The sequence below is a fragment of the Artemia sp. Qi Xiang Cuo genome, chromosome 17 (assembly GCF_049724085.1).
Source record: "Artemia sp. Qi Xiang Cuo chromosome 17, ASM4972408v1, whole genome shotgun sequence".
Taxonomy (NCBI): Eukaryota; Metazoa; Arthropoda; class Branchiopoda; order Anostraca; family Artemiidae; genus Artemia; species Artemia sp. Qi Xiang Cuo.
In genome coordinates this window covers 50,119,309-50,145,541 of record NC_142810.1, presented here as the reverse complement: position 1 = coordinate 50,145,541, position 26,233 = coordinate 50,119,309, and the positions used below count along the sequence as shown (strand labels likewise).

At 35.0% G+C, this 26,233-nt stretch overlaps 1 protein-coding gene across 2 annotated transcripts in view; it reads left to right on the top strand.

The window, feature by feature from the left end:
* The window catches only part of LOC148942302 (sodium- and chloride-dependent GABA transporter 1-like), a 191,651-nt gene that overhangs the window by 66,270 nt on the left and 99,148 nt on the right, over window positions 1–26,233 (top strand). For both annotated transcript variants that reach the window (XM_089103634.1, XM_089103635.1), the window contains exons 5-6: window positions 3,851–3,977; window positions 20,149–20,281. In XM_089103634.1, the coding sequence (XP_088959760.1) occupies window positions 3,851–3,977; window positions 20,149–20,281 (260 nt within the window). The remainder of the gene's footprint in view (window positions 1–3,850; window positions 3,978–20,148; window positions 20,282–26,233) is intronic.

The window sequence follows — 26,233 nt, the reverse complement described above, 5'->3', positions numbered from 1 at the left end:
TTTATGGAAAGACCGCATGGAAGATCGCCCAAACACGCCTAAGTCCATGCCTAGTGATCCAAATGACTGGCGAGCTTACTTTAGGAGCGAATTTAGTGCCCGAATCCCAGTGTAGCTAGACCGTATACCGAAGAACTTGAATCTGTGCTATCAAACTCGAGTTTTCCGGACTTTACCGTATCTGTTTCTGATATAACTTCAAATGCCTATAGGTTGAAAAAGAAAAAATCGTGTGGAGTTGACGGTTTGTGGGCACTTCACCTTGTGAATGGTACTCGTCTTTTGTATGAAATGTTAACATTATTGTGTCAGATAATATTCGTTGTTGGTTTTGTACCCAATATTTTCTGTACAGGGCAACTTATGCCCGTCCTGAAAAAAGGGAAGCCAGCTGACCTATGCTCCTCGTATCGCTCAATTACTGTGTCGCCAGTTTTATGCAAGCCTCTAGAATGCTTAAATTGTCAAATGTTAGACACTGTTGCTAAATGCCAAACCACCCGTTTGGTTTTACGGTGGGGCTCGGTTGTGCTGATTCTCTGTTCACCATTGCTGCTATTATGTCTGATTCTGAGACAACGGGTAATCCACTAGTTATTGGCTCTTTTGATGTGAGCCGGGCTTTTGACTCGTCGGTGCACGCGCAGATCGTTCTAGAAGCGTAGAAAGAAGGGCTAAATTTGTGCATTATCAGAGTATTATATTATATGTACAAAAGCCTTAGTGCGCAAATCAAAATACCCTCAAATCCGGTCGAATCCGCTGTTGTACCAGTCCGTAAAGGAGTCACACAAGGTTCGGTTGTATCTCCGAGTTTGCACAACAATATTGTTCTGCCAGCGCAATCCCAAGTAGCTACGTCTTATGTTTCAAAAGTGATTGATGTTTCATTGATGACGTATACTGACAACTTGCTTAATTTGAACATGTCCACTGATCGACTTTAGAAAAGTTTCAATGTGTTGAATAGGGAATACAATAAAGTAGGGTTATCGTTCAATGTGTCAAAATCTGCCATCTTGTTTTTCAATCCGGAGCAGTGCGAAGAAGAAATCCATTTGGGCGATTCAGTTGTGAAACTATCTGAGAGTATTACTTACCTTGTTCACCAATCGTTCGAAGCCTCCACTCCAACGGGACTCTGCTTGTACACCACGTATAAGTGAAAATCCGAATCTCGTATGGGTCAATTATTATTAATAGACATTGGTTCTGCCGTAAATATCTTGCGTCGCTGCATAATGCCACTGCCCTTCCCCATGTACTGTATATAGCACCTCTTTGGAAATACCTTACGTCAGAACCAAATTACGTCAAATTACGTCAGAACCAAATTTTGAGACAGTCATTTAGCAAAAGAAAAGTAAAATTTTTATGCAAATTTTGTTTACTTATTCAATGACGGTGAGCCAAAATAAAAGCTGCATTAACTAAAAAACGATCAGAAATTAATTTAAAAAAACAAGTTTTTTAAACTGAAAGTAAGGAGCGACATTAAAACTTAAAACGAACAGAAATTATTCCGTATATGAAATGGGCTGTCCCCTCCACAAAGCCTCCCTCTTTACGCAAAAATTTTTCTAATTCTAACAAATATATTTTTATAAACAATACAAAAATTTAGCTTAAAGAAAGATGCGTTGAGGAGGGGACACCCCCTATAAAATACTGAATAATTTCTGTTCGTTTTAAGTTTTAATGTCGCTTCTTACTTTCAGTTTAAAAAACTTGTTTTTTTTAATTAATTTCTCAGAGGAAAAACCTGACACGGATCTTACGCTGGTTTTCCAGGGCTAAAATAAAAGATAAATTGTGATAGTTAGTTGGTGTTTTGGATCCCAGTAAAGGTAATATACAGTAGTAAAAATTTCTATACTCCCAATTGAAAATTCTTGCAACAGAACTAAAACCAAACGAGATTCAGGACCCCGCCTTCGCGTTGGCGCAATGACAAATCTTTCCTATAGAAAACCAAGTAGCAAATGAAACTATGGCTCTGACGTATATGTTCCGAGTCTAATTACGCGCAATGAAACAGGGACGGATACAGGATTTTTTTTAGGGGGGGGGGCGCAAAATAGGTTGATCCGATAAACTTGCGAGAAGAGCAAGTTTAATTAGCACAAACTTGCGTTAAGTAAGTAAATTACACTACTTTAGACGACGCTAGGGGGGGGGAGTGCACCCCTCGCGCTCCCCCTGGATCTGCCACTGCAATGAAACGTATGTCATGTTTGAAAAAAATTTTGCTATTGATATAAACGTTCGATGGTGATTACAAAGCAGTACTTTCTTGCTAATTCAACTCGTGCAAAACGAAAAGCTGGACGTCCTTAAATAGGTAATAACAGGCAATAAAAAATTAAAAGGAAGTCAAAAGCTCAAGATAGGGAGTGAAGACTTAAGCTCTGAACAGGATATGATGTAGTTGGTTTTTCAAATGCAAGACGATCGGCTTTAAAAAGTGTTTTTTGCACTTCAACTTCTGCACAACAATAAGCTGGACGTTCTCAAATAGGTGGCAAACCGGTCATGAGAAAATTTAAAGGAAGTAATTAGCTCAGGAAAGGCATTGAAGAGAGGCTCGAAACAGAGTAGGATGGAGTGGGAGCATATACAACTTTGATTGCCTCAGGTATGCTAATGCTAAAATACGTCGCCAGCAGTAATAATAGTTGTAGATAGTAAACTTAAACTTATTAAATTTTGTATATTTAAGATCAGCCTAAAATTCAAACATTTTGATGTATGCATTAAATTCAAATTATCATCTTATCAAACATTCGTTACCATTGACAAAGGCCACTTAGGGATTATTGCAATAAATTGTTTAGGTGTTACAGACTGTGTCGAAATGTAAAATTGTTTTTTCTTTTTACGTTTTTTCTTCTTGCATAAATAATTTGACTTTCAATTTGTTAGATTCCACCCTGGCCTCCGGGATTAATGTTGGGGTGGGTTTTTGTGTTCGTCCAAGTAACAAGCGAAAGGTTGATTAAATGGAAGCTATGGGAAATTTGGAAAATGTAAGATTACTTAGGGCTGTGCCAGGGAGCATTGGCTTATGATAGAAGTGCATGCTAAATTAAAAAATTACATCAGATTGACATGCATTTGATTGGAAATCAGAGTCCATTCAAATGAATGAACTTCAGAAACGACAAAGCCAAAATAATGATGATGGAATAAATATGATGAGATGTTCAATTTAAAAGTAAAAAATTTTCTTAAAAATCTATATTTTAGCCATTTAATAAAAGCACAGTTTATATAATTATCCAGTATGATCATTCTCTATTTCACCCATTATAAAAACCCGGACCGGGGTGCGAGTGCTCCTGGGAACGTAGAAACATAAGCGACATTATATCTTTTCACGGGCAGACAAGTCAGACGCGAAACAATCGGAAACAAGTGGAAACCCGCTAGTGCTCCAGAGAACGTAGAAACATAAGCGGCATCAGATCTTTTCACGGGTAGACAAGTCAGACACGAAACAATCGGAAACAAGTGGAAACCGGCTATTGCGAATAATGCACTTTGTAACCATTTCTCATTGATAGACGCAAACACACTGATCCATAACTGCACGAAGAAGTGGGAGGAGCTTTTTGTTCGCACCGAGACCGAAGACCAGAAATGATCTGCGATAAGCTTACTGGATAATTATATAAACTGTGAATAAAAGCCAGCAAAATCCTGTTCATGTGGGGAACTTGTCATAACCAGCAGCTTACAATAAATAGAAATTCTGCATACACACGTGCCCGAGTTTTTTCTTCAATTTTTTTTTTTTTTTTTATTCTAAATCTTTGATAGTTTTTAAACAGATGTTTTTTTTCTCTTTCAGATAACTGGTGGAATACGGATGCCTGTTTTAAGGGTTCTTCTAATCAAACTGCATTGAAGATTGTCCACAACACATCTACACCTTTCGGCCACAACCATACTAGAACACCAGTTGAAGAATACTGGGAGTAAGTAAAACCGAATTGGTTTCATATTAGAAAGACCCCCTCAAGTTTTGTTTCCTAAGAAACTTCACAATTTTCTTATACTCTTAGAACCATAAGAAAGGATATCAGTCTTAATTAAAACTAAGTTGGACCTCCTTTGAAAGTAACTTCCATTGACTTTTGATTTATATTTTTAATTTTACATTATTTTAGAACAGATACCTATTTAAAGAATTTTGGAATCAAGTTGCTTTTCTAGAAAATTAATACTTTTTTTTAACGGTGATTCATGCTCTAAGAGATTCTCTAATGAAACCGCACTGGTGACTTTATGGAATGCGACCGAACCTCTTGGTTACAGCCACACTATAATACCCAGTGGCTTTCATTTTGGAAAGGGGGTGTTTGAACGCCCCCTCCCCACCCATAAAGTTTGAGAAACACTTTATTTGGCATTTGTCATATAAAAATTGTTTGTTTTTTCTGTAGTTCTATTAAAAAATTGAAAAAATAGCAAAATTATCCCACCCCCCGAGAATTTAGTTTTTGCCATCCCCATACACTTTCATGAAATCAAGCTACTGAATATACCACCTGCGGTGTATTGGGAGCTAGGGAAATTTAATTGTTTTTCCCCCAGTCAGTCAACAGTTTTCCCTAATCAATTTTCACTTTCTCAAAGTCATATAGACAGTTATATTCGCTCCTGAACCAAATAGGGTTCTAGGAGCTATAAATTTTATTATGTAATCATAAATAAAATTGGATTGGTTCTTCCATTAGAATATCTTTCGGTAGTTTTTATTTTATGAAGAAATATGACTGTTCTAGAAAGAGTCATGTTTTAAGAGATCTTTTTATCGAACTGAAATTTCTAGAAAAGTTAATTTCTTATTAAAACCTCTATTCTAGAGAACCCCAAACTTCTCTGTCTTACTGAACTTTTTGCTCCTACAGATGATTCAGCGTAGATAGAGATTCAACTTTTCTCTCGATTCCAAAGGCTCATGTGTTAGTGTAATTGCTTCTTGGAGTTTAGGGCTGATAATGGAGAGGTGCTAAGTAGCGTCCCTCCTTCCTTGGAAGTCAATCTAGCCATTTGCATTGTGACTAAAACCAATTAGTGAGCTGGCTGGTGTTTCTGCAGATTTGTGGACTAAATAAACGAACCACCGTAAGGTTCTTGTGGTGGGCCGAAAAAAAAAGTATGATTAGTTAGTAGCAGCTGTCGGGTATTCGAGAGTTGTGCCACTTGATCCATTCGATTCGTCCCAAAAATTTTACTTGATCTCTATCTATGGAATCACGAACAGATGTGATAGTCGGCCAGGTCTCAGCAAATTAAAGCAAGACTTGAGTTAGGTGGCGTTGTAAACGTGCATTTTGTTTTTTGGCTGATGATGGACTTCGACCGCACGGAAGGACATAATCACGACACGATTGACGATTTGAGAAAATCTCTTTTTCCTACCATAGGATAAAATCTTTTTTTTTCGATAAACTCTCATTGTTTTTCTTGGTCATCGCTTTTATTTGCCATTGAGGAGGTGATTATTGATTTTTATAATAAAAAAAGGGAGACCGTTTTTATTTGTCATTGGACACAGTGTCATTGTTTTTTTCTGTCATTAGACAAAATGTCATTGTTCTTATACCATTGATCAGACATCCACTAGTGAGTTTATAAGCATAAATCTACCCTCCCCCCCCTCTTGCGGGTGACAGGATAGCTTATAAGGGACTGCCATAAATAGTTCACTCAGGTTCCAGTACCAATGGAAAAATCCGAAGGTGAGCATAAAGCTGTTCTGTAGAACATCATTTGCTGTTCTTTAAAACCTCATTTACTGTTCTTAAGAACCTCATTTGCTGTTCTTTAAATCGTCATTTTCTGTCCCTTAGAACCTTATTTGCTGTTCTTTTGAACCTCATTGCTGTTCTTTAGAACCTATTTTGCTGGTCTTTAGACTGACTCGACTTGCTAACAAGTTGGTTTTCGTCGGGGATTCATAGGCCGAAATTCAAGGGCTAAGAGAAAGAAAAAAAAAGCTGTTTCTAACAGTTATTTGACAAAACAGGAATTTCGTAGATATATATACTGATTAAAAAGTATTCTTCAAGGGGTGAAAAATGAAAAATCACGCATGCTATCTAGTAGACATGAAGGAATTGTGTCAGTTTTGCTCAAGTAGCACTACTACTACTACTACTACTAACAACTCACTGCAGCACCAAGCCATCTCAGGCCAACACAGCTACCACACTACTCTTCCCTCCTACACTATTAAAGACCTATCTTATTGCGCATTTTAATGAAAGTTTTTGGACTCCCCTATCTTTCCAAATAGGATTCCCCCACCCACAACAAAGATGGCTAGCTTTCTGATCAAATTTAAGTGGTTGACTAAAAAGAGCAAACTTCAATAATAAACCATCCATTTGCCAAGCACTGTTGCCTAGCCACCTTAACCTTTCTTAATTATAGCCCTAGAGAGCGGTATTGAACCACATTTTTGTATAGCCTATTGTTTGAAATACGGTCAGTCAGCCGGGTACCCAGAACAATCCCTTAGCAATTTCTCTGGAAAACATCAAGCAAATCTTCATCCACTTTTCGGAGCGCCCATGCTTCAGAGCCATATTTGACCACTGTCATCACAATTCTAATCCTCAACAATTGCCTAGTAGTCGTGTAATATGAACTTTTCGGCTTTTCTCACCTTCAACACTCGCGACAACAGAAATGGTACTGGTTCAATCAATCAATCAATCAATTTATTCAACCAATAAATTTACGAAAAAAACACTTCAACATAGAATCCTTTGTAAGGCTCTATGGTCAGAAAAAAACAGGGGAAAACAGAAAGGAAGATTTCTAGTTACACGATTTAACGTGCAACATGGGCATTATGAAGAATTGCCGCAAGAGTACCTTCTCAAAATATTTTTCTAAGGTATTAGTCCAAAAGGAGAAATTTAAATATTTCGGCGAGATTACACATACAAAATGATTAAATTATTTTATGGTAAATTGTCTGGATGCGTCTAGCTACAGTGTTAGTTTTTTTTTTTATTTAAACAATTTTTATTAGAGAAAGTTTTTGGGGATAGGAGGGTGTGTATACATCCTCTCTGTAAAAATTGAAGGGATAAATGAGGATTGCCTTTCTAATGTGTGAGCAAGTTACTGGAGAATCAAAAATGTCAACATTAATTAAACTGCACAACCCAAAGGTTGTATGTTGGTTTATCTTAAATGTTTTACTTCCCAAAAATTAATGAGTAGGCCGGACAAGTTAGTCCAATTGGCATACGAGTATTTCCTTTGCTTTTAAGGATACAGTGAATGTTTCATCTGAATTCGCTGTCTTTTTGTCTTACCTTTAAGAAATACTGATTTTTTTCAACAGAACCTTGTTTAAGGTGATCTACTTATCAAACTTCATCTTTGAGAAGCTGTTTTTTCTATAAAAGATCCATGATCTAAGGGATTTCATAGGCAGCGCAATCGCGCTGCCTAAGTAAAGAACGATGTTGGCACAATGTATTATTTTGTTGTTGTTGTTTTTTTTCGATACCAGGGCACTTCGTATCGAAGGCGTTGTCGTAGAAACTTTGAAAAGGGCTCATTCGATTGGAAATAGGAGTGGCTAGTGCCCTTTTTAACAGTCGAAAGTGATTAGAGGGCAACTATCCCCCCTCTCAATGTTCTGGACTTCCCAAAGCCAGAACATAATTTGCACTTTACTGAAAAAAATACAAATGAATGTGCATTGTCGGTTTAATATACATATACTTATATTTAGTAATCAAAATGTTAATATTATTTGATTTCTTAAAGTTATAAAAGTAAAAACATTTATATTTTTTCAGTAAAGTGCAAATTATGTTCTGGCCATGGGAAGGCATAGGGGTTTTGAGCCCACCTTATGTTAATTTCTGCTCGTTTTGAGTTTGACTCGGTTATTTATTGTAATTTCTGTTCGTTTTGGGTTTCATTTATTTATTGATGCTGATTTGCGGTAGTTTCACGTTTCGTAGATTATTTTATTTTATTTTTGCTCATTTTTGTTTATTGGCGTTCTTTACTTTTCTTTGAAAAACTTATTTTGTGGAAAAAGTTTTTTTAATTAATCTAGTTAAAGGGATGTTTAAAACGTCACTGTTCTTAGGAATCTTTTAATAATACTATATTGACGATTGTGCATGACATTTGTACCTTTGAGAATTCTTTGGTTAAAATCACATACGACAAAATTAATGGACATAAAGGTGCCCCTTTTAAATTCGTCTAAATTTGGCGGTAGCTTGAATGTTCTAAGCAACAATTGCTGCTGAGTCTGAATTGCAGCAAAATGAATTCACTTTGTGAAAAGGGAGCCATAATTGAACTACATTCTTTCAATAGGTTTAAATTGGGCAATTGTACATGTTTGCTCCAAACGTAACAGAATGAATTCACTTTGTAGAAAGAGAGCCATAATTCAACTGCATTCATTCAAAAGGTTTAAATTGGTTAATTATACACGTTTGCTCCAAACGTAACAGAATGAATTCATTTTGTAGAAAGAGAGCCATGATTCAACTGCATTCATTCCAAAGGTTTAAATTGGGTAATTATACACGTTTGCTCCAAACGTAACAGAATGAACTCATTTTGTAGAAAGAGAGCCATGATTCAACTGCATTCATTCCAAAGGTTTAAATTGGGTAATTATACACGTTTGCTCCAAACGTAACAGAATGAACTCATTTTGTAGAAATGGAGCCATAATTCAACTACATTCATTCAAAAGGTTTAAATTGGGCAATTTTACATGTTTGCTCCAAACGTAACAGAATGAATTCACTTTGTAGAAAGGGAGCCATAATTCAAATGCATTCATTCAAAAGGTTTAAATTGGGCAATTATACACGTATGCTCCAAGCAAGGCATATGCTCCAAGAAGGCTTGCACATTTTTTGTAATTGCAACAAAATAAATTTATTTACCAGAAAGTAAACTGTAATTTAACTGCAGTAACTCAAAAGCTTTTTGGGTCATCTTACACGGTTTTTCTGCCTGCAATGCTCATGCTTTAAACACACCTCACCAGATGAATTTGTTCAATTGGCTTTTGAGTGCTTCACATGGTGCTTCCAGTTAATTTTTTCATGGTGTTTCATGGCTTTTGGGTGCTTCTCATGGTGCTTCCAGTATGCAATGGTGCTTCCAGTTAATTTCTGAATATGCTTAAAAGCTCAGTTATAAGCTTGAAACACAGAAATCAAGAATAAATGGGCAATGATTAACAGTTACTGCTCAGTTTTGTCGCTCCAATTTATATTTACTTTAAATATTTATGACTTAACACTTATTGGTATTCCAAAGCCACATGTGTTACTATTGACAACAGAAAGTTAATCTAATGATTTTTACTTCCCTGATTTAGTCAGTTTTATTCCATCATTTATCCTAGATCACAACACAACATTATACTAGATCACAACATTGTGATGGAAGTAAAAGAATATAAATTTAAGAACTTGAAAATAGCAATTTACCTACACGTCAGGAGGGGCTTATTTAATAGGAAGGGAGCTGATGTTTTCATTTTCGGGATTCAAAGCATAGATTATAATATGTTACAACAAACTTAACCACCTATTCTTCAATTAATAAGAAACTAATATTTCAAGCGCAAGTAGAGAAAATCAAGTCAGGTTGCACTGTTACTAACAATTCGTGCTCAACTGAGATTAAATAAAAAAAACAAGTTTTTTTAACTGAAAGTAAGGAACGACGTTAAAACTTAAAACGAACAGAAATTATTCCGTATATGAAGGGGGCTGTCCCCTCCTCAACGCCTCGCTCTTTAGGCTAAAGTTTTTTTATTGTTTAAAAAAATAGAGTTGTGAGAAAGTCAAACTTTAGCGTAAAGAGCGAGGCGTTGAGGAGGGGACAGCCCCTTCATATACGGAATAATTTCTGTTCGTTTTAAGTTTTAACGTCGTTCCTTACTTTCAGTTAAAAAAACTTGTTTTTTTTATTTAATTTTTGAACGTTTTTGAATTAATGCAGGTTTTGATTTTGGCTCACCGTACATGAATAATTAAAACAAGATTTGCATATTATATTTGGTTAAATGGCTTTCTCGAAACTTGTTTAATTTTATTTACGAACGTTTTTATTAGTAATAAATATACGTAACTTAGAATTAACTTACGTAACGAACTTCTATATTCATAAATTTTTAACACGTATGTTAGGGGGTTCGCCCCCTAGTCAATACCCTGCTCTTTAAACTATAGTTCGAATTTTTGTTTCCAGTTCTTTAAAAATGACCTCTTAATCACAATCAGTTGATCAGTTAAAAAACTTGTTTTTTTTTATATTTAATTCCTGATCTTTTTCTTTAATAATTCTGGGAAATCCGGCGCCCCCTTCATAGCAATGCCCCTTCCCCCATGAAAACTTCCTTCATGGAAAGATCCTTCCATATAGCCCCCGACCCTCTCCTTCCCCCCCCTACCAGAAAAAATCTCCTCTGAAAAAGTCTGTATACTTCCCAATAACCAATACTATATGTTAACATTGAGTAAAGTTCATAACTTTCAGCCCTCCCCCTGGGGCCTTTGGGGGATCCTGTCATCCTAAAAGACATTTTTATCATATTTTCGACCATGCTGAACAAAATGGCTATCTCAAAATTTTGATCGGATGACTTTGGGGAAAAAATGAGCTTGGAAGGGGGCCTAGTTGCCCTCCATTTTTTTTGGGCACTTAAAAAGGCCACAAGAACTTTTGACTTAAGATCAAAGGAGCCCTCTCACGATCTTCTACGATCACTGGTTCGATACGATCACCCCTGGGAAAAACAAAACAAAAAAAAAACAAATAAACACGCATCCGTGATCTTTCTTTTGGCAAAAAAAGCAAAATTCCTCATTTTTGTAAATAGGAGCTTGACACCTCTACAGTAGGGTTCTTTGGTATGCTGAATATGATGGTGTGATTTTCATTAAGGTTCTATAACTTTTAGGGGGTCTTTCCCCCTTTTTCGAAAATCAGCCAAATTTTCTCAGGCACGTAACTTTTGATGGGTAAGATTAAACTTAATGAAACTTATATATTTGAAATGAGAATTAAAATCTAATTCTTTTGATGTATCTATTGGTATCAAAATCCCGTTTTTTAGAGTTTCGGTTACCATTGAGCCGGGTCGCTCCTTACTTACAGTTCGTTACCACGAACTGTTTGATATTGAATTATTATCACTGTTTGAATTCAAAACCTTATCATTAAGTTGTTTCAATCGTAAAGTAAGTTGAAACAGAACTAGTTTTATAATACATAATAAACATAGTAAGCGGTTGTGTTTATCCGTTATAGAACATTGGTGTTGTTTGAACGCACTTTATTACCTTGTACTCCAACACACAATAAAACATGCATTAGAAGTCTAGATGGCTGTACTAAAACATATACAAGGTGACAAGAAAAGACCTTACAGCCTATATTTAATACCCTTGATAACCACACCCACAAAACTCCTCACTATTACGCTCCCAAATTTAGAGTTCATTCTTCAGTAAACCTGTATCTTTATTGAATCCTTATAATGGGGTTCATAACATAAAGAGAACCCGGCTGAATAGTAGCCGAAACTCTAAAAACGGAATTTCCTAAAAAAAAAAAAAAACGGTTGCATTGAAGGATCTTTCCATGGAGGAATTTTATATGCGGGAAGGGAATTTTCCATGAAGGGGGCGTGGCGCCAGATTTCCCAGCATTATTTAAAAAACGATTAGAAATTAAATAAAAAAACATATTTTTTCAACTGAAAATAAGTAGCAACATTAAAAATAAAAACAGAAATTATTACGTATATGAGGGGGTTCACCCCTTCGTCAATACCTCACTCTTTACGCTAAAGTTTTCTTAATACTTTTAACGGAGCTATTTATTCTAATTAAACGTATGATTCGTGGCTTTGTGATTAAGGGGTTATTTTTAAAGAATTATAATAAAACTCACACTTTTGCGTAAATAGCGAGGCATTAATGAGGGGATTAACCCACTCATATACGTAATAATTTCTGTCCGTTTTAAGTTTTAATGTTGCTCTTTACTTTCAGTTAAAAAGACTGTTTTTTTTATATAATCTCAGATATAGGTCTGTTTTCATGCTCATATTTCAAATAATTGAGGCGTCAAGTTAGGGTTTGAAATGCGTAGACTCTTACTTCGGTAGCCAAAACACACGTTGCCTGATGACATGAATAACATGTCTTCCTTCTTTTAAATTAAATAAAAAAACAAGTTTTTTTAACTGAAAGTAAGGAAAGACGTTAAAACTTAAAACGAACAGAAATTATTCCGTATATGAAAGGGGCTGTGCCCCCCTCAACGACTCGCTCTTTACGCTAAAGTTTTTTTATTGTTTAAAAAAATAGAGTTGTGAGAAAGTAAAAATTTATCGTAAAGAGCGAGGCGTTGAGGAGTGGACAGCCCCTTTCAAATAAGGAAAAATTTCTGTTCGTTTTAAGTTTTAACTTATTTCAAAAATTTAAGTTAAAAAAAATTTTTTTTTTTATTTAATTTTTTAACGTTTTTTTATTAATTAAGGTTTTGATTTTGTCTCACCGTAAATGAATAATTAAAACAAGATTTGCATATTATATTTGGTTAAATGGCTTTCTCGAAACTTGTTTAATTTTATTTACGAACGTTTTTATTAGTAATAAATATACGTAACTTAGAATTAACTTACGTAACGAACTTCTATATTCATAAATTTTTAACACGTATATTAGGGGGTTCGCCCCCTAGTCAATACCCTGCTCTTTAAACTATAGTTCGAATTTTTTTTCCAGTTCTTTAAAAATGACCTCTTAATCACAATCAGTTGATCAGTTGAAAAACTTGTTTTTTTATTATTTAATTCCTGATCTTTTTCTTTAATAATGCTGGGAAATCCGCCGCCCCCTTCATAGCAATGCCCCTTCCCCCATGAAAACTTCCTTCATGGAAAGATTCTTCCATATAGCCCCCGCCCCTCGCCTTCCCCCACCGACCAGAAAAAATCTCCTCTGAAAAAGTCTGTATACTTCCCAATAACCAATACTATATGTTAACATTGAGTAAAGTTCATAACTTTCAGCCCTCCCCCTGGGGCCTTTGGGGGATCAAGTCATACTAAAAGACATTTTGATCATATTTTCGACTATGCTGAACAAAATGGCTATCTCAAAATTTTGATCGGGTGACTTTGGGAAAAAAATGAGCATGGCAGGGGGCCTAGTTGCCCCCCATTTTTTTTGGTCATTTAAAAAGGGCACTATAACTTTTAATTTCCTTTCCAATGAGCCCTCCCACGATATTCTAGGACCACTGGGTCGATACGATCACCCCTGGGACACAAAAAAAAAAAAACAAAAAACAAACAAACAAATACACACGCATCCGTGATCTTTCTTCTGGCAAAAAATGGAAAATTCCACATTTTTGTAGATATGTCCCAGGACCTTGAAACCTAAACAGTAGGGTTCTCTGATACGTTGAATATGATGATGTGATTTTTATTAGGGTTTTATAGGTTCTAAGAGGTCTTTTCCCCCGTTTTCTAAAATCAGCCAAATTTTCTCAGGCACGTAACTTTTGATAGGTAAGATTAAACTTAAGGAAACTTACATATTTGAAATCAGAATTAAAATCTGATTCTTTTGATGTATCTATTGGTATCAAAATCCCGTTTTTTAGAGTTTCGGTTACCATTGAGCCGGGTCGCTCCTTACTTACAGTTCGTTACCACGACTGTTTGATATTATACGCTTCTATTTCGGATCATTATGAAAAAACTTATTTCTCTGGCAGTGAAATTGTAATTAGGATTAATAAAAGCTTTTTATCAATTTATTTGTTAAAATCTACAGTTATTGTTTGTTTTTAGACAAGTAAAAAGAGTGGGGGAAAGTTGTGAAAGTGGAAACTGGTGTCGATAGCGTTGAAAAGCGGTACTTGTATGATATTAAATAAAAAAAAACAAGTTTTTTTCAGCTGAAAGTAAGGAGCAACATTACAATTTAAAGCGAACCGAAATTATTACGTATATGAGGGGGTATCTTCTCCACACCTCTTCACTCTTTACGCTAAAGTTTTTAGTACTTAAAAAAAAAGTTTCTTACTGTTTTAATTAAACGAGCTTAGTGTTTCAGGAGTCGTTCTTAAAGCATTAGGACAGAATTCGAATTTTAGCGTAAAGAGCGAGGTGTTGGGGAGGAGTAACCCCCTCATATACTTAATAATTTCTGTTCGTCTTAAGTTTTAATGTTGCTCCGTACTTTTAGGTGAAATTTTTTTTTTTATTAATTTATGATTTTTTTTAAATAATGCCAGGAAATCTGGCTACTCCTCCACGGAAAAATTGCTCCTCCTCAAGGATTTATTCTCTAAACAATTTGATCTTGGTGAAAATTTACCCCGGACAATTATACTTAACATCTCCACTGGTAACATTGAGACTGAAAAGACAAAGCAAAACATAGGAAGAATTCTGTATAAGAATTCTGACTAATTCTCCCAGTGTAAGATTTCCCCTGAAAAATTCACCCCTTGGAAAGTTCCCTCCCCATGGAAAATTATTGCCGTGGGAAATCCCACCAGCAGAAAATTCCCCCCTCCCGAAAAATGTATGCAATAACAAATACTATGAGTAAACAACAGGCAAATTTTGTAACTTTAAGACCTTTCCCCAGGGGCTGAGGGAGGGTCGTGATATTCGCAAAGGCATAGTTATTCTGCCTTTCAACTATGCTGAACAAAATGGCTATCTCAAAATTTTGATCAGAAGATTTTGAGAAAAAAGAGGTGTGGGAGGAGGCCTAGTTGCCATCCAAATTTTTGATCACTTGAAAAGGGCTCTAGAACTTTTAATTTCCGTTCAAATGAGTCCTCTAACGATTTTCTAGGACCACTGGGTCGATACGATCACTCCTAGGGAAGAAAAACAACGTAAAAACACAAATAAACACGCATCCGTGAATTGTATTGGATTATCCTCAGAATAATTCAATCCTGGTGAAAACGTACTCCGGCCAATTACCCTTAACATCTCCACACTTAAAATTGAATCGGTAAAGGGAAAGCAAGACATATAAAGAAATTTCGTATAGAAATTCTGGTAAATTCCCCCAGTGTAAAATTTCCCCTGAAAAGTTCACCCCCTGGAAACTTCCTTCTCCATGAAAAGGCCTCCCCGTGGAAATCCCCCGAGCAGAAAATTCGTCCTCCCCTCCCCACCTTAAATATGTATGCATACTTCCCAATAACAAATACTATACGTAAACAATGGGCAAATTTTATAGTTTAAAGACCTTTCCCCAGGGGCTGTGGGGTGTCATGTTATCTCCAAAGACACAGTTATTGGGCCTTTCAACTATGCTGAACAAAATAATTATCTCAAAATTTTGATCAGATGATTTTGGGAAAAAATGGCTTGGGAGGGGGCCTAGTTACCCTCCAATTTTTTTGGTCGCTTAAAAAGAGCACTAGAACTTCTTATTGCCGTTAGAATGAGCACTCTCCCGACGTTCTAAGCCCACTGGGTCGATATGATCACCCCTGGGAAAAACAAAACAAACAAATAAACACGCATCGGTGATCTTTCTTCTGGCAAAAAATGGAAAATTCCACATTTTTGCCGGTAGGAGCTTGGAACCTTTACATTAGGGTTCTTTGATACGCTCAATCTGATATCTTTCCCATTTTTTCATCAGACAAATTTTCTCAGGCTCGTAGCTTTTGATCAGTTAAACCAAACTTAATGAAACGTATATATTTGGAATCAGCATAATAAGCCAATTCTTTTGGTATATCTATTGGTATTAAAATTCCGTTTTCTTATAGTTTCGGTTACTATTGAGCCGGGTTGCTCTTACTTACAGTTCGTTACAACGAACTGTTTAAAACCTCCTAACGCTCAAGTTTTTCATTCATTGACGCATTTTAGAACTGTTTTTTTTCGTTAGTTTCTTTCAGCTTAGCGTGAGACAAGACAAAGAGAAGTGAGAGAATGGATGAGAAATATATAATTTGGGCTATATATTTGTACATTAGGGGGGCGGGGGTAAAGTATTTGGACAGTGTGAAGTTAGAAAATAATTCTTACTGCATAATAGGCAAAATAATTTGTGCCTAATACATTGGGCATGCAGACCCGCTATACTTACCCCCACCCCCTAATGTGTAAATATATAGCCCAAATTTTTTTCCAAAGTATTATATCTTTATCTTACTTTGGTATATTTCATTGGTATTGAGCGTCAGAGAAACAAATTAGAAGAATATCAGGTAGGGGGTATATCATACAAGTAAAGTCACCAGCCCCATCTATTGTTTCAAAATTCAGGTTGGGGTACAAAAAGCCTTAAGCTCTCCCCAGTCGGTCTGCTATCTTAAAACTTCCACATCTGCTCAACCAACCAAAATTTTCCAGAGCTAACCTAAAGCTACTTTTTGCAGACAGGATTAGGACTTGAAATCATTCTTTGACGTATAGATGCTTGTGAGTTGTAACTTATACAGACATTCGGCCTTAATAAAATCGCATTGATTTTTTTTTTTTTTGCTATTTTTATGAAGTCACCAGATGATAACATTATAATTGCTGCTAGCAGTTCATAGATCGTTTTTACCCATATTAAATAACTGAAGATCCAGATAATGAAATACTTAGCAGTTTTTGATTGAGATATTTACCGTCTTCTACCGAAAGCTTTTCTCCTCTAATTTACCAGCAGTACTTTTCCTTTGAAAGTTTTCTTATTCTAAAAAAGTCTATTGCCCATAATGTGATTTGATGCTAGCGTCAACCTAATGGTGTACGCCAGTACTAATTTTGTAGAAATTTTTATCTATTTAAGATTTATTTTATTTTTTTTAATTTCTATCGTAACATATACAACCAAAATTTTTTATGGCCATAAGTTCTGTTGTTTATAGTCTGCAAAGGCAATCGCCCCATGAAAACGCCTTTTATGTTAGTAATAAGAACTTATTATATTAGTTCTTTCTGGTTATCTTGATTATTATGATGATTTTACTTTATTTTTTTATCGATGTTTTAAAAAATTAAACGGTACTGTTTCAAAATACTTGAGGTTTTTAATAAACCACAAACGAAACAATAGCCTTTAGAAGGTGAAATAATAGCCTTTAGAAGGTTTAGAGGCAGGGGGGGGGGCAGTTACGCGTTTATTTAAATAAAATTTAGAGTGAACTAGTACCCTCTTTCTTTTTAGAACGTTTTCTATGTCTTTCCCGAAAATTGAGTTTAATCTCAAACCTTAATTAGGTTGGATTTTCTAAAAAAAAGCTAATTTTCTATTTAATTTATAACCATCTAATTTTCTATTTAATTTATAATAGCTTGATTTATATCAGTTTTTTACGTCTGTCTAAATGCTGTTCCATAGACTAGGAAATACATCTTTTTAACTTGTAAATCTTGGGGGGTTTCACTCACATAACTTCAAAGTAATTGTTTGTTTCACAAGAAAAATCTTTATTTTATCAAACAAAATTAAATAAGAGCTCTTGCAGAATAATCTTTACCGCTCTGAATTCAAAAAAAAAAAAAAAATTAAACCTACTGTTTTGCGATGGTTGCCAAGCTGGGCACACGAGTATAGACTGCTTTTATTGGATGTTTGGCAGTATTTTTGTGATAAACAAATTGAAAGTTAGCTAATGGTCGTAATGGAAGAAGGAAATGTCACTATTCTGTTTTCAGCGGCTACTATTAGATAAAATTTAGAGTGAACTAGTGCCCTCTATCTTTTTAGAACGTTTTCTTTGTCTTTCCCGAAAATTGAGTTTAATCTCAAACCTTAATTAGGTCGGATTTTCTAAAAAAAAAAGCTAATTTTCTATTTAATTTATATCCATCTAATTTTCTATTTAATTTATAATAACTTGATTTATATTTGTTTTTTACGTCAGTCTAAATGCTGTTCCATAGACTAGGAAATAAATCTTTTTAACTTGTAAATTTTAAGGGGTTTCACTCACATAACTTGTTTGAATTGTTTGTTTCACGAGAAGAATCTTTATTTTATCAAACAAAATTAAATAAGAGCTCTTGCAGAATAATCTTTACCGCTCTGAATTCAAAAGAAAAAAAATTAAGCCTACTGTTTTGCGATGGTTGCCAAGCTGGGAACACGAGTATAGACTGCTTTTATTGGATGTTTGGCATTATTTTTTTGATAAACAAATTGAAAGTTAGCTAATGGTCCTAATGTGAGAAGGAAATGTCACTATTCTGTTTTCGTTCTTTCTTGAAGTTTTGTTATCTTTCACTTACTCTCTCTTATTATTATTATTGTTATTATTAATATTGTTGTTATTTGTTGTAAACTAGATACTACATAAATACTTATAAGGTAAATACTGCGTACAACGGAAAAAGAGAATAAAAAAGCTTAAAAAACAAAGCAAAACGAATTTCTAGTTGACCATCTGGTTGACGGTTCAATTACTGATTCAATTTCAAAGACGGTTTAATTTTTGGCTCAATTTCGAAGACAGTTCGATTTTCGGCTGACTACATTAAAGATGCTTGCTTATTCATGATGCTCAATACCCCGGAAAAAAAAAAAAAAAATGTGTTCGCATTTGACAATTTTTGTCACACATTCTTTGGCGATGGTAAAAACGGTATACTCCATTGAAAAGATTGGACCTTTACTTCTGGGGTATACCTAAGATTCAAGTCCGTTGCCTGTTATTAATCTATTCAAGAATTATATGTGATTTGTGGTTCGATTATACATTTTTGGAGATACTTCTTGCTGGTGTTTTCACTGCTTGTCTAAAAGCAATTTTAGACTAAATTGTGCCCACAATTACCACTTGTTAAACTTATTTGTTATATTTGACTGGATTGCAAAGAAACTTAAATTCAGGCCTTCAATCATCTCCCTAATTGTGCGTCTATAGTCCCAGCGCAATCATTAAATCTGCTAATCGAGGTCAAATATTTGACTGGCTTAGTTATTCAACGTCATATGTAGCTTTTAAGAGTTCTTAAGTCTCCGGAGTAGATATCCTGGTTTTAAAACATACTTTGTCCTAAAGACGTTGTGGTACTTTATTTTACATAATTAATAATCCGCCAAGAAACGTACACAGGCCTACCCTCAACAGGCTTACACAAAATAGATAACACTGTTCACTCCCTTTTTGACTCAATTTGCAAAATCTAACTTACCTACTTACCAATTTCTTTTTGGTAAGCACGTTTGGTAAGTATTACTGTTTTTCAGCACATATTTAACTAGAGGAAGAAAATCCTTGCCTAAATACTCATGTTTTGTGCTGGTTTATTTATTGTTTGGATAAAATTCAACCATTTTCAGTTGGTAAGACAAACTTCTCCCCTCCGAAAGAATCACCTTCCCCCTCTCTCTTGTTCTTTTATGTCCTCTATCTCTCACCCCCCCCATAAGCATACGGAGGGGGGGGGGGTGCAGGGGGCTGCTGCCCCCCATAGAAACTCAAATTTACACTAGATATGGGTGAAAAAGCAGATGGTTGAAAAAGTAGAAGATTGAAAAAGCAGTTGAAAAAAGGTAGATGGCTAAAAAAAGCAGTTGATAAAAGGCGAATGGTTGAAAAAGTTGGAAATAAACAGCCGAAATGACAGAATAAAAGTCAAACAAGAAACAATTATTCATAATGTCTTGGAAAGATTTAGCTCTGATCTAAGAAGATTAATGCTGAAGCTTATTGATGATTTTCGGTGATTACTTATTAATAAAGATTTCATAGGCCTGATAGAACTTGCTGGCAATGTAAGGTTTTGTGAACTGACAATATAACTTCAGCTTCCTCCTCCCCACCCTTCATCATAGAATCGGCTGCCCCCCCAGACAAGAAGCTACGTACGCCCATGACTCCCCCCTCTCTCTCTCTCTTTCTCTTTCTCAAGGAGATGGGCGTTATGATTTTCTTAGAGACTATACAATTTACATACTAGATAAAGTCTCATTGTCACAGGTTTCCTCTTTCAACCTAAGCCTAAGTATTATTTTCCTGTTCAAGCTTAATTTAAAAGGGAAACTCAGACCTAATGTTCACGTGTTTAGTTTACTATATATCGATCTTTACTTTTTTATGGGCGTTGGCTCAAGTCATTCTCTTCCTTTCCAGTTCAAGAGTACTGGGAATCACCTCGGGGATTGAAGATCTCGGTGGAATGCAATGGGAACTCGTGGGATGCTTATTTCTTGCGTGGGTGTTTGTGTACATTATCATCTGGAAAGGACTTCATCAGAGTGGAAAGGTAATTATTTTAACATTCCAAAGTACGTCATGCAACATGTAATAGTAAAGACTCTCTATCAAAACTATCAAAGTTTATCGGAATTTAATTTAACGGCATTCATGTTTCAAACTGGATTTAAGTTTTAGAAAAAAATTAACAATATTTTATTCCAAAACATATGGGAGCTGACCCTCCATGACTTTGCCCCCTCCTCCCCATCAAATTATTAACAATATTGTATTCCAAAGTTATGGGATCTGACTAATGGCCCTTCATGGTCTGGCCCCTCCCCCCCAAAAATACAAGCAATGTTTTATTTCAAAAGTTATGGGAACTGATCTCCGGGCCTCTTTGGCCCGACATCCCCCCCCCAAAAAATGAAATATTTTATTCCTAACTTATGGAAACCAACCCTTAGCCCTCCAAAGCCCATTTCAAATTCGAGCTCAGTTTTAGCATCTGTCAACTCTGATGTACGCAGCCGAATCATGGCATTCTAATAGACAGCAAAATTGTCAGGATCTGGCCTTTGAAGATTGATGTCTCCGAGGAATCATGAAAATATGATGAATAGATTGTGTCTCAGATACTGATGTCCCCAAATTTACCAGCCCACCTCTTATTAAGAACCTCAAGCACCAATGTTGATGGTAAAACTTTGACCAAGTCTGGAGAATAGGGTAAGTGAGAATGAGAAATGGAGAGTCTTGGTCTAATCTTGAAAAGAATAAAACTAAGCATTAAGAAGCAGCAACCTTGAAATTGACAAAGCTGGGCCTAATGCTTTTATCTACTACGCCGACAGTAAAAGGGCACGAACAAATATTTTAAAATATATCCAACAAAAACTGTCATAAAGCATAAAATGGTTAACTTTATAATGATTCAAACGATGCTATTTTACTGGAAAGCTCCTCGGGTTTCTTTTCTTTACAGAACTCAGGGTTGTACTGGTTACAATGGCTAATGAAAATCTCCTAAATAAAAATGTTCATGTGAAGTACAGAGTTCAATTCGGAAAGGCAAGCTCTATAATCTGTGAAATCGAGGTAACTCTATCACTTCCTAACAATTTACGAACTGAATTTTCACTGGTTTGTTAATTCAAATCTTACTCTGCTTCAACTTAATCTTTTTTAAAGCTATCATGGAGAAAATAAAAATAAAGATAAGTTTTACGCATCACAAAAACCTCTATATTTTTTAAGCATCTTCTTGTTTCTAATACCAACCAATAACTAATTCTCTATAACAATCTGAAGGCACTTATCTGTTATAGCGGCAACATTTAAGAAGTGAAGTCATGTTATTCCTAATGAAAAACACCAAAACATGATGAAAATATAATACTTTATTAACAGATTTTGGTTATGTTTTTGCACATTCGGGAGGGGAGGGGTAAAGTATAGCGGGTCTGCATGCAAAATGTGTTAGCTACAATTATTCTGCATATTATGAAGTAAGAATTGTTTTCTAACTTCACGCTGTCCAAATAATTTACCCCCCCTAACATTTAAATATATATTCCTAATTACATGTGTTCAATGTATTCTGTCACCCGGTGCTTTTTTTCACTGAGTGTAAGCTAAATACAGACAGATGAAACTGGTTTGTTGTCGAGTTTTACATAGCCTAATTTTTAAGTGTTGCCGCTATAACAGATAAGTACCCTGAATAACCAACTCTGAATTTCCAAGAGACACATTTTGCTAAAGCTATTTGATTAGTTCTTAATTTTATGCAGTCAAAATAGCAATTTGGTTTTTCTCCTTTGTAATCTCACCTCCTCTTCTCTTATTCTTGAATATTCTCTTATTAACTTGTTATTCTCTTATTATTCTCTTGTTATGTTATTCTCTTGTTATTCTCTTATTAACTTCTTGATTTTCAGGGCTTCAAAGCAAAACTTATCATTCATCTCGACTTTCAAACAAAAAAAAATTAAAATAGTTTACCGAAATTATAGTTTCTAAAGTTAAGGAGAACTACGGAGCAGAAACAAAACAATTCTATCATAGATTATATAGATTCTATATATGAAGATTCTATCAATCTTAAAATGTACGCAATAAAACTTAACTAGCAATGTTAAAAAAAAACACGACAGCTGCTTTAAAAACCAAAATACCAAAAACAAAAATTAATATAAACGATTTTTTTGCTAAGAATTTTGAGGGTTGAAAAAGATGGTAGCCCCACTTTTATTTGTTGTAATTTATGCTAGTTTCATGCTTTTCCTTACTATTTGTTTATGGAAAATTTTTGTTCCGAGTTTAATTTCTTGCTTTATAGTAGTTTCTGTGGTACTTTCCCATTATATGGGCATTTCTAAAAAGTCAAGTTTGGTTAATGCTAATGAAAAAAATAGAATAAATATATAATGGTTTATAAACAAATTTGGGTTATATATTTGTAAATTAGGGAGGGGGTGGGGGTAAAGCATTGCATATATTAAATACGTAACCTAACCTAACTTAGGTACCTCCCCGCCCCCAAATCCCAACAAACAACAGTTTAAATATCGTATACGCAATGAAAACCATACGCTATGGATTGCATTACTCTGAAGCCGTCTCTTGAATTAACCCGTCAAAAACGGGTTTTTCGTGACTGGTTTTCTCGTAAATGCCCATATAATGGGATAGTACCGTTTCTGTTTAATTTTAAATTCTTGTTTGAGTTATTTTCAGGTGCTTCTTAAGTTTTAACATACTCTTTAAATTGTTAAGTGGTTTCGTTTTTGTTTTTTATTTAATTCCTATTCCCTTTTCCCTGAATCGCCGTAGCAACAATATTTTTCCTTATTATTATTTTTTTGAGTTAGCTTCACAAATTTCAGTACCATACCCCTACCCCCTAAACATACCAACCAGTTTCGCCTTCACACCAACCGTGACTTTTAAGTCATAAGGACCTTGAGTCTAGTTCTAGGGGCAGAAAGGATACATTGTTGGGCCAAACAATGTTTTGTTTTGAAGGGTATCTTCTATCGTGAATGCTATCCAAATTCTGACCGCAATAATGCACGACAGTATGGATTATGATTCTTATGTTAGGTTGGGGTTGGGGTTGGGGTTGAACATACTAAAGAATTTAATTTTCATCATGTTACCCTACTAAAACTGCTGAATAATGGGGTGTTCGTATTAAAAATGCTGAGTAGTGGAAGTATTCATTTGTATTCCGAGCTTTTGCTTCTCATCTTAGGGGCAAGTCCTTTTTTGTAATTTTGTGGTTGCCCAAGTTTTATCAGGCCAGTTTTATTAACAGATCATTGGGCGGAATCTGGAGTTCCACATTAGGTATTCTAGGTAACTCTAGTATTATTACACGTGTTTATGATCTTTACTTACCCATCGTTTTGCTTTGTAGTAAAGCTGGCAGTATCTGCTGTCAGTAAAAGCTGGCAGTAGAGTTGGCTGTAGAGTAGCTGAATCAGTAAAGCTGGCAGTAGAGCACAACATCACCCTAATCAAGTTCGACCCTTATTTGTGAGTGACATATGTATTACGGTGGTAATAAAAAGATAAAATGAATTATTGGCTATTACAAGGAATAGTATCGCGAGAGTAGAAAGGAGATTGAATTATCTGAAGCTAAATTATAAGACATTCCATTGAAACGTATTTTGTATACTAAAGAACTTATCGCAAAGTCGCGATAAGTTACGGTCGACTTATCACGACTGAATAATCACGATCGAGATTGTAAAAAGTGATATTTGTAAATAGTGAGAACGGGGAACCAAATGGTATATTATTTGTTAGTATAGTGTTTAGTTCAGAAAATGAATCTTGCAACAAGATTGCCTCGGTATCTTCTCTCACCCTTGTGGGTAGGTTATCCAACCAATATGGAAACACCCATATTCTCAAATAATGCAATTGAGATCTTTGCTGCTCAGCATGCATAGGCTACATCTATTTAGCATTAATTGTAACAATTAATAATTTGGTCGTACCTCTCATTTGCATGTCATTTCGTCGATTTCAAGGGGTTGTCCACTTCTCGCCACCAGGTTAAATCTTGGAACGCCACTTATGCCACAGTTCCAGTAACAATTATTGGTATATAGTGACCAACCTCCCTCGTTGCAAAAAAAAAATTAAAACGTTTGGCATTGCCAGGCTGCTTTCCCATTCTTAACAGTAGGCCTAAGTTACAACATATAATGCTAAGCAGTCATTTAGATCTTATAAAAAGAAAGGCACTGGAGGCAGGAGCATGAGATTTTATTCAAAATGTCTTAAATTTAGCCATAAAACTATTATGGCGTAAAGAAATTTTTATTTCCAAAAAAGTTGGTCCTCTAGGGTTAGGTGGATGGTGATATTACCTGAGAATTCATTTTTAAAAACTCATTCCTGATCTATCCCTGAAAGATTCATTAACCTAGTCAATAGCTATGTGCTTTAACTAACTTATTTTCAAACTGTATTTATTTCTTTTTTCAAATTTGAAATGTCCCTTAGGCTTATGGCTTATAATCCTCTCCCCAAGAGTGTTCCAACGAGAACTTCTCAAGATTAAGAGAGAGAAAAAAGCTTGTCTTAGTAAAAGGAAGGTAAGAAACAATGGATTAGATCAAGAAAATGAATAGAAGACACCCATTTGCTTTAAATGGAGAGGTAAACAAATCACTGAGTGTCAATCAATCAGGGAAGTGCTTCATTTCCTCTTGGAAGCAAGATGAAGTGGAAATCAAATCTCCTTATAAAGCAATCTTCTACATAGATAAGAGAAGATTAGGCTTTTTCCGTTGTTGCAATACTAACCTAAAAATGCTGATGGTAGGACCTCTCAACGGTGATGGAATGATCAACAAGAACGAACACAGCTTTAAGTTGTATTTTGGGAACTTTTGCGTATTGAACACACTTGTTGTATTGATCGTGTTTAATTTAACCGGATTTGCAGTATCAACTAATCATTAGAGTATTCACAAGTAAATTCTCTACCAAATACTAGATGGCAGTGTCATCATTAGAAAAAAATATCCCTTCAATACTCTTGAATTTGATAAGAGATTAAATAAAAAAAACAAGTTTTTTAAACTGAAAGTAAGGAGCGACATTAAAACTTAAAACGAACAGAAATTATTCAGTATATGATTGGGAATGACCCCTCATCACCGCTTCGCTCTTTACTATAAATTTTTTTTTTTTTTTAAAAAATAATGTTGTGAGAACCATTAAACATTTAGCGAACAGAGCGAGGCGTTGAGGAGGGGACAGCCCCTTTCATATACGGAATAAGGTCTGTTCGTTTTAAGTTTTAATGTCGCTCCTTACTTTCAGTTTAAAAAACTTGTTTTTTTTATTTAATTTCTGATCGTTTTTTATTTAATGCAGCTTTTATTTTGGCTAACCGTCATTTAATAAGTAAAAAAAATTTGGATAAAAATTTTACTTTTCTTTTGCTAAATGGATGTCTTTACAAATTAACTTACGTAACTAACTTCTATATTCGTATATTTTTCTTCTGGCAAAAAATACAAAGTCGCAGATTTTTGCAGATATGAGCTTGAAACCTATGTAATAGGGTTTTCTGAAACGCTGAATCTGACGGTGTGATTTCATTAAAATTCTTTCACTTGTAGGGGATGTTTCCCCCCTCTTTAAAAAATCGGGTAAATTTTCTCAGGCTCGTAGCCTTTGATGAGTAATACTAAACTTAATAAAAATTTATATATTTAGAATCAGCATTATAAATACATTCTTTTGATACATTTATTGACATCAAAATTCCGTTTTTAAAAGTTTCGATTACTATTGAGCCGTATCGCTTGTTTTTTTATTGTTTTTTTTTTATTACGTATATGAGGGGGTTCCCCCCCTTAGTCAATACCACGCTCTTTACGATAAAAGTAAAAAAAAAAATTTATTCACAAACCCCTGAATCACAAAGGCCGTTTAATTAGAATAGATAGCTCTTTTGAAAGCATTAAAAAAAAACTGTAGCGTAAAGAGC